This window comes from Mastomys coucha, unplaced genomic scaffold, assembly GCF_008632895.1.
Source record: "Mastomys coucha isolate ucsf_1 unplaced genomic scaffold, UCSF_Mcou_1 pScaffold5, whole genome shotgun sequence".
Classification (NCBI taxonomy): Eukaryota; Metazoa; Chordata; class Mammalia; order Rodentia; family Muridae; genus Mastomys; species Mastomys coucha.
In genome coordinates, this window is record NW_022196911.1 from 1,188,030 (window position 1) to 1,205,092 (window position 17,063).

The 17,063-nt window shown below is 44.0% G+C and overlaps 1 protein-coding gene across 4 annotated transcripts in view; it reads right to left on the reverse strand.

The window, feature by feature from the left end:
• Positions 1 to 17,063, reverse strand: part of Rmnd1 (required for meiotic nuclear division 1 homolog) — a 33,024-nt gene that overhangs the window by 13,899 nt on the left and 2,062 nt on the right. For all 4 annotated transcript variants that reach the window (XM_031351112.1, XM_031351111.1, XM_031351109.1 and 1 more), the window contains exons 2-5: positions 11,466 to 11,986; positions 7,030 to 7,138; positions 3,784 to 3,859; positions 2,163 to 2,202 (exon numbers count right to left, since the gene is read on the reverse strand). In XM_031351112.1, coding sequence (XP_031206972.1) covers positions 2,163 to 2,202; positions 3,784 to 3,859; positions 7,030 to 7,138; positions 11,466 to 11,972 — 732 coding nt within the window. In that variant the 5' untranslated portion in view covers positions 11,973 to 11,986. The remainder of the gene's footprint in view (positions 1 to 2,162; positions 2,203 to 3,783; positions 3,860 to 7,029; positions 7,139 to 11,465; positions 11,987 to 17,063) is intronic.

Here is a 17,063-nt window from a genome sequence, read left to right on the forward strand (position 1 = left end):
CTGGGATTAAAGGCGTGTGCCACTACTGCCCAGCAGTAGCATGTTTTCTGAATCTTAGCTTTTAAGGAAAGACAAGTTCACTGTGACAAGTAAACTAACCAATGGGAAAGACCAGATGAGCATAAAAAAGAAAATAAAAATTACCATTATCTAGCAATCGAAAGAAAATCACTCCTAACATTTTAGTTTATTTGTTAAATCTCTTTAAAAACAAAAACAAAAACAAAAAAACAAAACAAAACAGAACAGACAAATTACTTGTAAAAGCTAAAGCAGCAACAGGGCCAGAGAGATGGCTCATCGGTTAATGGGATCTGGTGCAGAAGACCTGGGTTCATTTCTCAGCACTCACACAGCGTTTAACGGTAATCCCGTTCCCAAGGACCTGAGGCCATCTTCTGACTCCCTTGAGCATCCAGCATTCACATGGTGCATATACAAACATGCAGGCAAAATACTCACACTCATAAGCTAAATTTAACAAAAGCTAAAGTAACATGAAGATGTAGAAAATGGTCCCCAGTCCTGATCCTGAGATTATATAAGCTGTGATTATACTTAGTGAATATCCTTCTACACGTTTGTTTCTGCAGGGAGAACTAAGGACATACCCCACATGCATCCACGTGTTTTCTATGAGCATATGTAATGTTTTTTATATGACTGGGATTATATTATGTTGTGGATTTGGCTTACTGCTTATATAATGTATAATTGTGTTCCCAAATAAAATGGGAACTTGCATTTCTGCATGTGAGACGCAGATGGTCCCTGTCCCCCAGCTGGATCTAATTGGTAAATAAAGTTGTTAATGGTCAATAGCTGGGCAGGAGATAGAGGCAGGACTTTGAGGTTGGAGGTCAGGGAGGACTCGAGGGGAGCATCACTGTTGCCCAGAAAGGAGAAAGTCCTGGCCTGAGAAGTGTAGGGCAGAGAGACTGAAACACTGCGGACATGTAAGAGTCGAGGATCATGGCCCATGAGGGCTACCAGCTTCAGTCTGTGTGGCCAGGATAGAATATAGATTTTAATAAGTAATAATTCAGGAATATAAGAGGGGAGCGTGTGTTAGCCACAGGGAGGTTTGGAAGTACCCAGCCATTATGCTGTTTAATAAGCATATCGGGATGTTTAGCAAGTAACAATTCTACCACTTCAATACTATACACATGGACATGTTCACTGCTGTCTCTAAAGGAGGGTGTTTATACGCCCCGAATCTATCCTCGTGGGACGATTTCCACTCTCTGCCGCCTCAGGGCATCGACCCTGCTGCCCATGTCTTCTTGCTGTGAGGTAGTTCTTGAAGAACTGCTAAGAGCTAAGGGTACAGCCCTACGGCCAGCCGAGGCCCAACATGTGGAAGTGTGACTACTGTTAGTACTGAAAAGAAGGGGACAAGGGGAAGGGGAGGGAACACAGAGGGACAGGGGAGACAGACATACATGCTTAGAATTCTGGTAAGCATTCCCAATTGCTCTCCAGAATAGCCTTTCCTCTTAGAATCTTAAATATTCATGAGCACTCATATGGTGGGGCCTGTGACCAGCCTCTTCTGTCTCTGCAGTGGCAGCCAGCCACTTGGTCCCATCCACTTTGTTATCTCCACCTTTCCTCCCCTGTGGTGTATCTCCTTCCTTTCAGTGATCCTGAGAACACAGAGAAGGATCTCTCTGAGATTACTCACAGCTCGCTCTGAGGATCAGGATTTCAGAGGGGCAGAGAAGGGGCCTTTCATGTAATCCCAGAGACCGGCCTCGCACTGCAGCTGATCCTTCCCAAGCACCATGATTACAGATGGATTGCCATGTCTATTTTTCTTTTGTTCTTTTTAGAGGTCGATTTTCTAACTCAGGCACTCCCCTCTATCTCATAATCCTCCTGCCTCTACCTACTGAGTTCTGGATGACAAACAGTATATTGGTTGCACTTATGAGTATCTCATTTACTTCAGCTGAATCATATATAGAAAATTTGAAAATAATTGAAAATCAGTATGTTTTGTAAGATGAGGGAAATAGGATAAATACCGTGTGGTGCACAGAAAAGTAGCTGTGCATTATGTGATGTCCCCACACTCCAGTCTTCAGACTGCTGAGTGCTAGTGATAAGTTACTCTTAGAATACTATAGCTCTACATGTTTATATTTTATTATACTTACAGTTTTGTCTTTTACATTCCAGAACACAGCAGCTCCTTCCCTGATTCAAGAACAGGAGAGTCAACCTCGGCAAAGGGAGAAATTCTTTTTAGATTACTTATTTTGCCTCCATGTATGTATGTGCACTGTGTAAGTGACTGGTGCCCACAAAGGGTCAGCTGAGAGTGACAGAACTAGATCCTTGGAACTAGAGTTACAGTTGGTTGTGAATCATCAATATATGTGCTGAGAATTGAATGTGCTGGGCCCTCTGCAAGAATAGAAAGTGCAGCTGGGCAGTGGTGGCGCATCCCTTTAATCCCAGCACTTGGGAGGCAGAAGCAGATGGATCTCTGTGTGTTCGAGGTCAGCCTGGTCTACAGAGTGAGTTCCAGGACAGCCAGGGCTACACAGAGAAACCCTGTCTCAACAAACAAACAAAGAATAGCAAATGCTTTGAACTGCTGAACCCTTTCTCTAGCCCCCAGATGGCACTGAAAGCTATGTTTAGGTAGCCTTTGTCACAGTACTTCTCAATCTCCCTAATGCTGCGACACTTTAATATCATGTTGTGATAACTCCTAAACATAAAATTATTTTTTTGCTATTTTATAATTACAATTTTGCTACCATTATGAATCATAATATACATATGTGTGTTTTCTGATGGTCTTAGGTGACCCCTGTGAAAGGGTTTCTACCTACCGGTTGCTCTAGAGCATGCTGACAATGCAAATGAATAAAATTACTTGATTGATCATTAAGCCCAGCTTGCTTGAGTAGATGGCTGACTTGCTGCATTGGGCTTACAGTTTACATTCTTTCAGATGTCCATCTTTCTGTTCTGCTAGATACTTGTCCCCAGACTACAGGTTATTCCCCAAATGCATCCGATCATCCTTTTGTTAGTTACACAATGGGACAGTGTGTGTTTTATGTAGCTGCTCCTGCCACTGTCAATCATTCAGATCTGGAGAAGGGAAGGCTATGTGAGCCAGCGTCCCTCTCTTACGTATCTGACAGGCAAGCTAGAATCTTAGCTGAAATGCTGCAGAAGGTAAGGAGGACCCAGGTGTGGAGCCGCAAAGGGGCAAAGACAAGGCTGCTCTGCCCTAGGTGCACGTTCAGCAAAAGACATACCAGGCAAGGATGACTGATTTCTTGTATTAAAGTTTGTTAAGATTTATTTAAAAAAACTTTCATTTTATAAGATGACATCTACCGGGGGCTGGTGATGGCTCAGTGGTTAAGAGAACTTGTTGTTCCCCCAGCACTTGTTTGAACAGTTAATTCAGTTCCCAGCACCCACATATCTACTTACAACAATCTGTAACTCCAGTCCCGGGGAACCAGTACCCTCTTCTAGTCTCCTCAGACAGGCATGCATGTGGTATACAAACATATATGTAGGCAAAAACATCACACACACAACATAATAAAATAATAAACCTTTTACGAAAAGATGGCCTAGACCATTCTACCACCTACAGTATTAGCAATGTTGTCTACAACTGCTGATCGCTGGCATAGGAAGATCCCAGAAGAGGCATGGCCCATCCTAGGGACAACGATGGCCCATCCTATGGACAATGAGCACCTGAGTGCAAACCATCTTCCCAAAGTCATGCCATTCCTGTCTTACCTGAACAAGAATATTGTTCCGGGATCACCTTCTTTTGCAGAATTTTCCACACCCATCACCAAAATATTTGCTGCATCTGTGATATAAAACACCAGTCAAACCTGTGTCCCGAGTGACATGAACTACTGAGAGCAGCCTGTGCATGCTTCAACCTGTTCTTACAATCAAATGACAACCCAAGGTGCTGCACAATCATCAACTTCTGCTTAAGACTCTGGGGGTTTCAAGACGTGAAAATGGAGGCTGGAAAGACTGCTCAGTGGTTAAAAGACTGTTCTTGCAGAGAACTTGATTTTGGTTCCCTAAACTATGTTGGGTGGCTCATAACTACCTGTAACTCCAGCTCCAGGTGCTCAAAGGCCATCTTCTGGCACACATAGAGACATGCACACTAATAAAAATAAATCTTAGAGGGCTGGAGGGATGGCTCAGAAGTTAAGGGCACTACCTAGGTTCAATTGTATGCACCTACACAGTGGCTCCCAACCATCTGCAGCTTCAGTTTCAGGGGATCTAACACCTTCTGGACTCTGGAGGGCACCACGCGTGCACATGATGTACAGATAGAAATATAAGCAAAACACCCACACATATAATAAAATGCTTTTTTAAAAAGAAAAGTCTTGGGCTGGAGAGATAGCTCAGCAGTTAAGAGCACTGACTCTCTTCAAGAGGTCCTGAGTTCAATTCCCAGCAACCACACGGTGGCCTAGAACCATCTGTAATGGGATCCGATGCCTCTTTTGGTGTGTTTGAAGATAGCTATAGTATACTCATATAGATTAAATAAGTAAATAAATCTTTTAAAAAAGTATTAGGCTGGGCTGGAGAGATGGCTCAGCAGGTAAGAGCACCAACTGCTCTTCCGAAGGTCCTGAGTTCAAATCCCAGCAACCACATGGTGGCTCACAACCATCTGTAATGAGATCTGGCGCCCTCTTCTGGTGTGTCTGAAGACAGCTACAGTGTACTTACAATCAATAATAATAAATAAATAAATATTAAAAAAAAAAGTATTAGGCTAATCATTTTCTTTAAAGCCTCTCTTAGGTCCTGGCACTATTGTGGCTTTTAAAATAGCTTTTAAAAATGTTTACCAGTTATCATCATTGGTATTTCTGAGGGGCATGTGCATGTGTGTGCATGTGCACAATAATTTTTTTGCTTTTGGAGGCAGGGTTTCTCTGTGTAGCTTTGGCTGTCCTAGAACCTGCACTATAGATCAGGCTAGCTTCAAGAGATCCACCTGCCCCTGCCTCCCAAGTGCTACGATGAAAGGGGTGTACCACCGCTGTCTGGCTGTACAATAGCTGTTTAATGTTACAGAAAAGCAGCAGTATGGAGCAGTGGTTTGGCCCGTGTGTTAAAAGACTGGACCTAGTTCACCATACTGGGAAGTGCTGCAGCTTTAAGAGGTGAGGCCTACTGAAAGGAAGAGAGGTGACTGGTTGCACACCTTTGAAAAGGACCCAGCATCGGGTCATGAGCAGCTTCCCTGCCTGCATGTCTCACCAGGATAAGCTCCTTAACACAGACCCTGGGAACTGTCCATGGACTGAAATCTCCAAACTGTGAGCTAAGATCAACCTTTCCTCTGTTTATATTTACTGTAGGTATTTGTTGTTGTTTGATTTTTTTTTTTTTGAGACAGGTTTTTTTTCTGTGTAGCACTGGCTGTCCTGGAACTCACTCTGTAAACCAGGCTGGCCTCAAACTCAGAAATCCACCTGCTTCTGCCTCCCAAGTGCTGGGATTAAAGGCATGCACCACCACTGCCAACTACTGTAGGTATTTAATTCCGCAACAGGAAGTTAGCACCCACATTCTTTGATCTTTTCAAGTGACAGAGATCCTATAAAGATTAAAACAGCATATTTGTCTTAATCCAAAAGTTCCCTACAAATATATTTAATCATGTCATTTGAATAAAGACCTTTGAGGCTGTTTTCTTTTTTTCTTTTTCTTTTTGATTTTTTTTCGAGACAGGGTTTCTCTGTGTAGCCCTGGCTGTCCTGGAACTCACTTCGTAGACCAGGCTGGCCTCAAACTCAGAAATCCACCTGCCTCTGCCTCCCAAGTGCTGGGATTAAAGGCGTGCACCACCACCGCCCGGCTATTTTCTTTTTTTCTGAGATATAGTCTCACTATATAGCTCTGGCTGTCTTAGAACTTGCTAGTAGACCAGGCTATCCTTGAACTCACAGAGATCCGATTGCCTCTGCCTTCTGAGTGCTGGGCTTAGAGGCATGTACCACTGTGCCTGGCTGGGACTATTTTCATAATACAAGTCAGTGGAAAATGAAATGGAAACATATGTGCTACGCACACTCGTCTACTCCAGTCACATCCAAAATATCGGGGATAAAATCCTGATAAAGGATAAGAGGCAATAAGACTTCAAAAGGAGATCTGTGCCTCCTGGATTTCAGACCAGTCGCTGGTATCCCCTAACTCAGACGTGTTCCAGATCAGTCTCTCCAATCGTCAACACGGCCTCATAATTAGGCATAAAGGTACCCCAAGAAATGATTTGCAAATGGTTAAGATTGAGCATTGTCTCCTGGCTGACACAATGTTTCCAACTATCCTAGTTTAATATTTTATGTACTAGACAGTAATTGAAGGGTTTTCCTCACTCTAGGACATTAGCTAAAAGTGTTAGGTTGGGACTCCCCTCTGCCTGCCTCCAGCAAGAACCAGAGAATTAGCATAAGAATACCTCAACTGGGAGGGCTCCACCCCTCTTCCTCCTGCTTCACACCTAGCTACACCAGACCCTGCTGACCTTGGTGTGGGAGTCGTTTTGCCTACGTGACTTCAGTCTAACACTAGGACTGGGAGAAGAAGGACTAGCACTAGAACTTAGATGGGCTAGGACTCAGATTCATGCATCCGCATTCCCCTGGGGCCCAGAGTGCTTGGGCCCGGGGGATGCAGTACCAGTTCAGAGGAGATAGCTGCTGCTTTAGACCCAGTATGTTTTAGATAGCCTCAGATGTACCTCAACTATTGAGCTGCCAGATTTACCATCTCTCTTTTGCAATGACTGTAAAAGTCTGATGCCATTTCTAAGAAATACATTTAGATCTTATACTTCATGTGTCGTCTCTGCCGTCATTTCTTCACCTACGCCTTGTCGACCTGACTAGGACGCCCGTTTCTCCCGCGGCAATATGTCCACCAGAAATCCCATCACAGGAAAGCCATTTTCTAACACATAGTGGCCCTGGGTTCAGGCAGCAGTACCTCGAGGCAGGCTTGTCACTTCCACATAGCCACAGGAGACCAGCTCTTGAGACAGACTTCCCAGGTGATACTCATCTGCTGTTGCAAATGCTGTGCACTGCATCAGATCCTGTTTCGGGGATGATTACAGGACCGAGGTTAGCGAAGGGCTCAAGCACCTCCAGTGGCAGCTGGACCCCGCTAGGGGTCTCTACTCTGCAAAGCCAGCCCTGCAAAGTGTGTGCGAATCTCAGAGGTTCAGTGAGGATCAAGGGGATGAGTTACATGGAGGCAAATCTGAGCTCCAGTTACAAAAGAACCTATGTCTGCCAGCCAAAAAGGCAGACTGGGCCTGTGGCTCCATTCACATCAGCATAAGCAGTTAATGTCACTAGCCTTGCAGGAGCAGAGATCTCTGAATCCACAAAGGATTCAGTGTTTTCCCTGGTATGTAGTAACTAGTGGTCTGCATATCTGAGGGCATGCCCTGACTCAGTATAGGACTTAGCAGAGTGCAAGCTGGGCAGACATTCACACTGTGTATAATACACATACAGTAAGCAATGCTCAGTGCTTTTCCAGATAGCAAATGGCACAGCAGCCCATCTGGAAGTTTGCATATCAATTTAGTTGGCTCAAACCAGCTTTTCAGATTTATGATTAATTTATGTGTACCTGCGTGAGTGCTTTGTGCACCATGTTTGTGCAGGTTCCCATGGAGGCTAGATGGTGTAGGATGATCCCCTGAGGCTGTAGCCACAGGCAGCTATGAGCCACCAGATGCTAGCTAGGGGCTGAGTCTGGGTCCTCTGCTACAGCAGGAAGCACTCTTAATTGCTGGGCCATCTCTCCAGGACCCAAACCAACTTTTCAGATAAAGTAGAGGGAGGATGTACATGCCTGGCATACATGATGGTTTGATCCACAGCACTGGAAAACAAAACTAGCAGTCAGGAAACACTGCAGAACATTAATCCTAGAATCAAGTATCACACAGCTTTCTAACATACACATCTGTTTATGTATGCATTGTGTATCACTCACTATGCGTGTAAAATATTTTTTCTTTCTTTATTCTTTCCTTTTTCTTTTCTCTTCTCTCTCTCTTTCTTCCTTTCTTTCTCTCTTTCTTTCTTCCTTTCTTTCTTTCTTTCTTTCCTTCTTTTTTTTTCTTTTTTGAGACAGGATTTCTTTGTGTCCTGGAACTTAGTCTATAGACCAGGCTGCCCTTAAACTCAGAGATCCACTTGCCTCTGCCTCCCAAGTACTGAGATGAAAGGAATGTGCCACTACCACCCAGCTGTAAAATAATTTATTAGAAATATGGTCAAAGGTTTGAAAGCTATCAGCATCAGAGCTGATGTCACAGAAAACCAAAAATAAAGATTTCAGATAAAAAGTTAGGGAGAAAGTGTACTTCATTAATAAAATGCTTACTTCATAGGACTGTTGCTAAACTGCTCAGAACTGCTCTGTATTTGCGGTCTCCTTGGCCATGTCAGATGCCAAGCTCTCCCCCATGCTCTGTCATTCCCAGTAGGAACCCTGGTGGAGCTGTCTTCTTGGTTCTTCCCACTCCCCCTGGCCTAACTCTCACCATTTCTCAGGATGGACTCAGCCAGCCTAGCCTCCTCTGGGTCAGTTACACATTCTGCCCTGTTTCATTAGCAGCGTAGGAGTAAATGGAAGGAGACTTCAGTGTCCACATGGGATGTCACACCAAGGGGATACCCACTCAGAAGTGCAGGGAGTAATCCAAAGGAAGCAACTGAATAAGGGCTCAGCACGAGAGCACCGGCTGCTCTCCCAGTGGACCCAGGGATGACTGCTCAGCACGGACAGAGCTCACGACAGTAACTCCAGAAGAAACCAAGTCAGAGAAGCCTTAACTAGTGAAGAATGTGAGTATAAGCAGCCTCCTCTTGCAGACAACTGACTACATCTCAGTTACACAGGGAAAACATGAAAACGCTACTATCCAAGGGTCAAGGGAGCCAAGGGCGGGAATGGCAGTTTGCAGCAGGCAGCAGTGTACTTATGGTATAGACACGAGGGGCTCCAAAGAGGCTGCCATGATGTGAGCAGATGTTAAGATGGCTGAAAGGAATCCTCTCACTGAGGCCTACAACATTTCCTGAAGCTTGCTGGATAGACACCGGATGGCAGGGTGCTTGTCTGAATGATTTCTGTGACTGCAGCTGACAGGCGTGATTTGGTTTGCAGCAGAACAGCAGAGGCACAAAATGGAGAGGACACAAAGAAGAGAAAAACCAGGAGAGGATGGGCCTGTGGCTGCCCTGCACAGGAAAGAATGCAGGCAAGTCTCTAGAACTGCCTGGAAACTGCACAAAGCCATATACCTAGAGCTGACTCAAGCTTAGCATGTATTTCTTTTCCTTCTTTTTCTCTCCTCTTTCTCCCCATCCCCCTCTCTGCTTTTGAGACAAGATCTCTCTATGAAGCCCTGGCCATCTTAGAACTCGCTATGTAGACCAGGCTGGCCTCAAACTCCAAGATCTTCCTGCCTCTGCTTCCCAAGTGCAGGGTGTTAAAGACATGTGCCACCATACCCCACTCTTAAGGTAGCATTTCCAAAATGTGAAAACAGATGGAGGGATTCCATGCAGATGCTCTAGTATCTGTGACTAAGTGCAAGATCTGAACATCCCCGACTAGGATGGATGTCTGTGTGGGAGACAGTCCCTGACTCTCAGTGAGAAGGCTAAAAGTGACCATCCATGCCTCTTTTGCTTTATTATGTTGTTGGCCTGTCCCCCCTGTGATAGAATGCAAGTTTGGACTCTCAAAGGATGAGATGTGGCAAATGGTTCAATCACTGATTTTATGAGAACATGTATTCTAAGCTGATGAAGAATAAATACATCTGCAAACATAATGCTTTACTGATGCCTAAGCTTTGGCTGTAAATTTCCTATCCCCATGTTGGACGGCCTGTGTTTTCTGAGGACCCACTTGTGCTTTCCTCAGGATACAGTTAGCCTAGGTAACTTGCCTGTACTCTCTATGTATGGCTGTGGGCTGCTTCTATTAATAAACACATCACAAGTTTTAGGAAGTGACTTTCTGACATCTTGCTTGGGAATTGTTTCACAGAAGCCCACTTGGGAAGGGGAGGGATTCATGCAGCAGGCTGTTTTTGTTTAATGGTAATACCATGGTCATGGTAACACTACTTTGTAAGCAGCTTTTATTTCATTGTCTTTTCTAGTTTTTTTTTCTTTAACATCTTTAAAGTGCTAGTTAAATTTACATATGTAGAAGTATAGTTCAGGTTTAGGGAAGAGAACTTCTTCCTAAATGGATGCCTAAAGGCCTCAGATTTCAACCTTTCTATTTTAAAATGTAAACAAAACAAAGGAACCCACTCTGTTTCAACTTTCACAGAAGACTCTGCCCAGCAGGTGGGGCTAGCAATCTATTCAGGACTCCTGGTTTGAGAACATTGTTCCTGCAGCATTCTCTCTGTGCAGGTAGCTTCTATTTTACTGACACTGGCCTTTATCCTTAGATTAGCTCCCAACAGAACTGAAGCCACTGTAACTCCTCAGTAACATGGGCCTCTAGAGCAGCACTTGGGTCATCTACCTTCTTGTTCCTGGCATACAGCCTGTATGCCCTGGAATTCCTAGCCTGACAGGAGTGTTGCTTATTCTACTGAGGTAACTCTTGGGCTCTGGGTGGATTCAGGATAGGGACTGGATGCTGGGAACATAAACTCTGACTCAGATCTTGCAACCTTCTGCTCCACCTCTTCAGAGGTAGGAAGGTAGGCAGCCCCACCCACTCTATAGATGGACAGGATCACTGCCTCTTTTCCAAGTTACATTAAATACAAGGCATGGCTTGAAGATATCATTCAAGATTCAAAGTTAATAAAAGCCTTGACTCTGGCTCTAAACTGTTCATAGCTTAAAGGACAGATGCATCTGAAAATCCCCCAGAAACCCTGTAACAGTAATAATCAAAACATGAAACACCTTGTACTTGCAGAGAGTACAACAGCCAAGCCCCCACTGCCTCACGTGTCACTTCTTTGCCCTGTGCAGTCACCACAGGGTAGCAACAAGCACCCTCTGGTTGACAGTTAAATCTCTTCAGACATGTTTCTGGTTCAGTTCTTAGAAACAGGTGTTTCTCAAAGTTGCATCCCTGGCTGGACTGGAGGGCAGCTCCTCATCTAGACCTCCCTGGCCTAACTAACCCTCCTGAGTAATGATGAGGCCTCTCTGCACCACACTTCTCACACTGACAACGGACTCCAGCAAGTTAAGGTTTCTGTAGGTCTGGCTATGTCAGGCTTCAAAAGTTTGTACAGAATTCTGAGCTGGTTGCCCAGTTCTCTTGCATCAGCAGCGAGGCCACAGTGCAACACTCACTGGTTTAGAGGGCACTCAGGGGCAGATGCACTTAAGGGCCTGAGCACTAGTAGGCTTTACCTCATTCTCAGACAGATCTGGAAGGTTGGTCCTGGATGGCTGCCGCGTCCGGGATGCTTTCAGCTGCCTCTTGATCTTCGGAAGGTCTTGTTTGGGAACAAGTGCTTCATTTGATACAGACGAGTGATGCCTCTTTACTCCTTTTATAAACCACTTAGAACACAAGAGATTTGGTTTGTGGGTCATGTTCCTGTGAGTCCCAAAGGGGTGCATGCTTGGCCGGTGTTCTTTTCCATCCAACCAATGGACAGCATTTGACGGAAAGAGTCTGCTTGTGTCTGATATTATCTGGTGCACTTCCACAATCTTTGGCTTATTCAAACTGTCAGCTGTTATACTCGGAAAGAACGAGACTAAATGTTGCTGTATTGTGAGGCCGTTGTGGCATGCTGTACTTTCAAATTTCGTAAGTGGTCTTAACGTAAGATGAGTAAGTCTCTGGCACTGATGAGCCTTTGCTGATATACTGTGTAAACTTGTCAGGGTGTGGAGAAGTCTGGCTGGCATGATCACATCTTAGGCTGAAAGACGAAGAATTAAAAAGTCAGGGTGGGTTTTAAATATATATTTAAAGTACACATATATTTCCTTAGGAAATATATTTTCTGTTAAAAATTTATCCCCCATGGGCTGGAGAGATGGCTCAGCAGGTAAGAGCACTTGATCTTTTCTGTTGGTGTCTGAGATGCAGTCTCACACTATGCAGCCCTATCTGACCTGGAACACAAACTCACTATGTAGAGCAGAGTGGCCTCAAACTCATGAAGATCTGCTTGTCTCTGCCTCCTGAGTGCTAGGACTAAAGTCTTGGGTCACCCACACCAGGCCCAGCACCTGTTCTTGTAGAAGACCTAGGTTCAATTTCCAGTACCTATATGGTAGCTTACAACTGCCTAACTCCAGTTCTAGGGAATCTGATGCCCTCTTTTGACATGCACATGGTATATAAACATTCATAAACAAAACACTCACAAAAATTGTAAAACAGAAATATCAAAACCTAATCCCAACTATCTAATGAAATATACACACATTTAATATATATTATATACTAATAACATTTTATTAATATATTAGTATATAATATACATATGCATACACACACAATGTATATACAGCTTGGTAGTATGTGTTTTTTTTAACTTTTTTTTAAAAATTTATTTATTATTTATTTATTATAAGTACACTGTAGCTGTCTTCAGACACACCAGAAGAGGGCGTCAGATCTCATTACGGATGGTTGTGAGCCACCATGTGGTTGCTGGGATTTGAACTCATGACCTTCGGAAGAACAATCGGCGCTCTTACCCGCTGAGCCATCTCTCCAGCCCCGGTAGTATGTTTTTATAATAAGCAAGGCTCTAGTTTTCTCAGTCTTGCAAACACACACACATTCACTTTTTCTTTTTACTCACTATTTGGCCTCTTTCTGGAAGTTTATAAAATTATAAATCTATTCTCAACAACAAAGATGCTAAAAGAGAAAGAGGTGATGGAACCTCTTCATTACTTGGCAAGAATATCAAATATTAAAAAACAGCTGGGTGTGATGGTGCACTGTCTTTAGTCCCAGAACTTTGGAGGCAGAGGCAGGTGAGTTCCAGGTTAGCCTGCTCTACAAAGTGAGTTCCAAGCCAGTAAGAGATACATATGGAGACTCTCAAAAACAAACCAAAGAAATAAAAACCTCCAACCAAACCAATATATATGCATATACATGCACATATGCCATCCTGTACTTACACATTTTTTTTAATGAGGTCTTTTTTAAAAAAGATCTATTTATTATTATATGTAAGTACACTGCAGCTGTCTTTAGATACAGCAGAAGAGGGCATCAGATCTCGCTACAGATGGTTGTGAGCCACCATGTGGTTGCTGGGAATTGAACTCAAGACCTTTAGAAGAGCAGTCAGTGCTCTTAACCGCTGAGCCATCTCTCCTGCCCCACTTATACATTCTTTATTCAACCTTTATAATTAAAACATCAATTAGCTGAGGCCACAGGTGCATTCAAGGCCAAGTTTCTCTGCCATCATATCTTAGCTCCCTTGGAGAAGACAGGCATTTTCTCTTTATTGAAAAGCCATGGAAGAGACCAAACCACAGAGCTGAGTACAAGACACCAAGCAAATAGACAGCTCACCCAGCTCTACTGCAAAGGCTCCCAGAAAGACTGATGTGGCTTCCGTCTTTCAAGGGGGAAGGTGTTTTTAGGTGGGGGCTGGGCATAGGAGTAGGGCTTATCAGACATATTATACAAATTAGACAGTTAGGCATATTAGGCACGAACAGGCAAGCAAACAGAGCTCGAAGGAAATGGGCTGTTATATGTAATTTCCCTCCTCTACTTAAAACATAAAATAGCACGCTCTTTTAAAAGCAAGTAATAACAATTCTTAAAAATTAGGTGCCAAAGATTCAAGCATTATCCAGACTTCATAACTCACAGAAAACCCAGAGAGAATATGACACACAAAATGCTATGCAGTCTTGATAAGGCAGCACCTGGGGTGAAGGCTGTGGTACCCTCAGGGTGACATTTGCAATGGTTCATGAAAGGGCAGAGAGATCAGCAGAGCAAACAGGCCAGGTACACTGTATTATTTATCTAACAAACAGGCTGCAACTTCAGCAGAGGGAGAAGTGAGCTGCAGGAGAAAAAGGTGAAAAAGTATGGAGATACAAAAAGACAATCAAATGATCCTACAGGTTCCACAGATGGGGAAGCCAGTGAAATGAGAGTGTCACATAGTCGGGTGTCTCAGAAACATGTCTCTGATAATGCTGTGAAAGAAGAGTGGAGAAAGACTCAGACATGATGTTCCAGTACTTTCTACATTCTAAATGCTGTTTTACCTCACAACAGCCCAGAGGAGAAGACTGGGGTCTAGAGGCTAACTGCTCACGGTTAGGCTCAGTGGGTAAACGTGCCTGCAGTTACACCCGATGGCCTAAGTTCAATCCCCCAAACCCACATAGTAAGAGAGAATTGGTTCCTGTGGTTGTCCTCTGACTGATCTCCATATATGTGGTATATGTCTGAACTCCACCTGCCCTCAACCCTGAAAGAAAACAAAGAAAAAAGCAACCCTGGTTTTCCCTGTTGCTAGGACTATGTTCTTACTGCCATCTTAGTCACCTGTAAAGCCCCGCCAAGGGGTTAAAGGTTATTAAAGTTAATTTTACCCACTCTTTTCTTCAGTCAGTGCAGCATCTACAAAGCTTACGATCTCCCGGACTCCTCCCACATTCCCGATTTTAGCCATTACTCCCCAGATTCCGCCTATCTTTCCTGTCCATTCCTTCTACTCCCCAAAGCCAACAGCTGTCCCCCCTCAGCAGGACCTACAATTTCCAGTTTTTCCACCCCAGTGTCCACTTCCTTCACACCCAGCTAATGTTCTGTGTCTACTCTAACCCTCCCATTCACTGTGAACCCCTGCATCCCTCCCTTTTCCCCAGCTGTGTGGCACAACCTCAATCCTAACTGAACAGGATTCGCCTGATTCAATTTGTGCCTACACTCTTGCAGCTCCCTGGAGACAGCTAACCAATCACATCCTAGCTCCCTCTCCAGCCAGGGCCACTCTGGGTCTCCAACATTGCTCAGGACCATATCTCTGCCATAGTCTACTGACCAACCCCCTCACGGTTTCAGGCCTCCTCCTAGTTTTTCATTCTCATTAATGACCTCAATTCCTCCTCCACTAACAAAATAGAAACCGAAAGTTCTACAAGTTGACTCCTCAGCCATCATCAGCCTGCTCTCACTGCTTCTGTGTCCAGTGATCAATCCACCCTTTTTAAAATCATTATTTAATGGGTATACGTGTTTGTCTGCATGTATTTGTACATTACAAGAATGCCCGGTACCGCCGGGTGGTGGTGGCGCATGCCTTTGATCCCAGCACTTGGGAGGCAGAGGCAGGCGGATTTCTGAGTTCGAGGCCAGCTTGGTCTACAGAGTGAGTTCCAGGACAGCCAGGGCTATACAGAGAAACCCTGTCTCGAAAACACCAAAAAAAAAAAAAAAAAAAAAAAAAAAAAAAAAAAAAAAAAAAAAAAAAAAAAAAAAGGCAGGATACCACAGAGGTCAGAAGAGGATGCCTGGCAACTCACTGACCACTCCTTGAAGCAATTTTTTATTTGGCTTCTAGAATACCACATTGGTCATTTTCCTTCTGTCTTTTTTTCGCTGGTTCCTCATCCATTCAAGAATGTGATACATCAGGACTCAGACACTGGGCCACTTCTCTTCCTAATCAGTCTCTTGGTGACTTTACCTGACTGCACGTTTTATAACTCATCATGTTGAGTAGCACATATTTATCTCTAAATCACTCTGAGCACCAACAATGTAACACACTCAAAAACCTGGGCATCTGAACTCTTCCACAGAACCACACCTTTCCCTACTCAAGTGCCAATCATATGTTCATATTAGCTTAAGCCCTAAACCTGGAATTTGCTTCAACTTTTCTCTTCAGTCCCCATTACTCAATCTGTCAGTAAATCCCACTGGCCTTTTCTGACCAGTACCCACCACAAACACTTTGACCAGCTGGCCCACGTTTCTGGTTTTTTCCAATGATGACTATAATAGCCATCTCCCTGTTTATGATGGTGATCTTTATCTGACTTAGAACCACCATGGACACTCACCCCCATGACTGTGACAGACTTTCTAGGGTAGGTTAAGAGGAGGGAAGATCCGCTAAAATGTGGCTAGGACTATGCCATGGGTTGCACTGCCAGCTTTCATAACTCGGCTAGCAACGCAAGGCTCCTGCCTGCTCCCACTCCTGCCTCCATGTCTAATCTACCGTGACAGACTGTAGCTGAGCAGCAAACCTTCCTCCCTTCAGCTGCTTCTCTTCAGGCCGCTTGTCACATGGAAGGCAACTGGTACTGCCTCTGTTCTCAGCCTCCTACAGGTTATACAGCAAAAATTCTGAGACCGTAACTAGAATCCTATCCCTTTCCAGTGTAAAATTTGAGCCTTTCCGGGTCTTTACACTCACCTGTCTGAAAGCTCTCCTCCCAAGGACTTATAAAACTCCCTCCCTTGCCTCTTTCAGGTCTTTCTCAATGACTTGGTATAATACATATAACCAACTCACATCCGTTTCGGATTTTCAAGACTGGATTTCTCTGTATAACAAACAGCCTTGACCCTGGCTGGCCTCTGCCTCTGGAGTAACGGGATTAATACTTTAACCAACACCCACCCATTCTCTTGCTATTTTCTACTTTCTCCTCATATGTAGCATCGTTTACATACCTTGTATTTTTAGTTTATTAATTCATGCAGTGGCTACCAACTGAGTCCTTACCATGTGCCAAGCATTATGCTAGCTCTGGAGATGGGCAAATATCCCTTATACTTGGAGTGGCAAGTAAATGTTATAATTTATTAGATAGCGACAATGATATCAGAAAGCAATAAGGGAGATTTTTGTCTCTCAAAACAGGTTTCTGTGTTTGCCCCACCATGTCCAGTGACAGTAGTATCCTTGGACACAGAGGTGTCAACTAAATTTTTAAAATGAAACACAAGGCTGCTGTCGTTCGTGATCATTTATCTTTACGAATAAT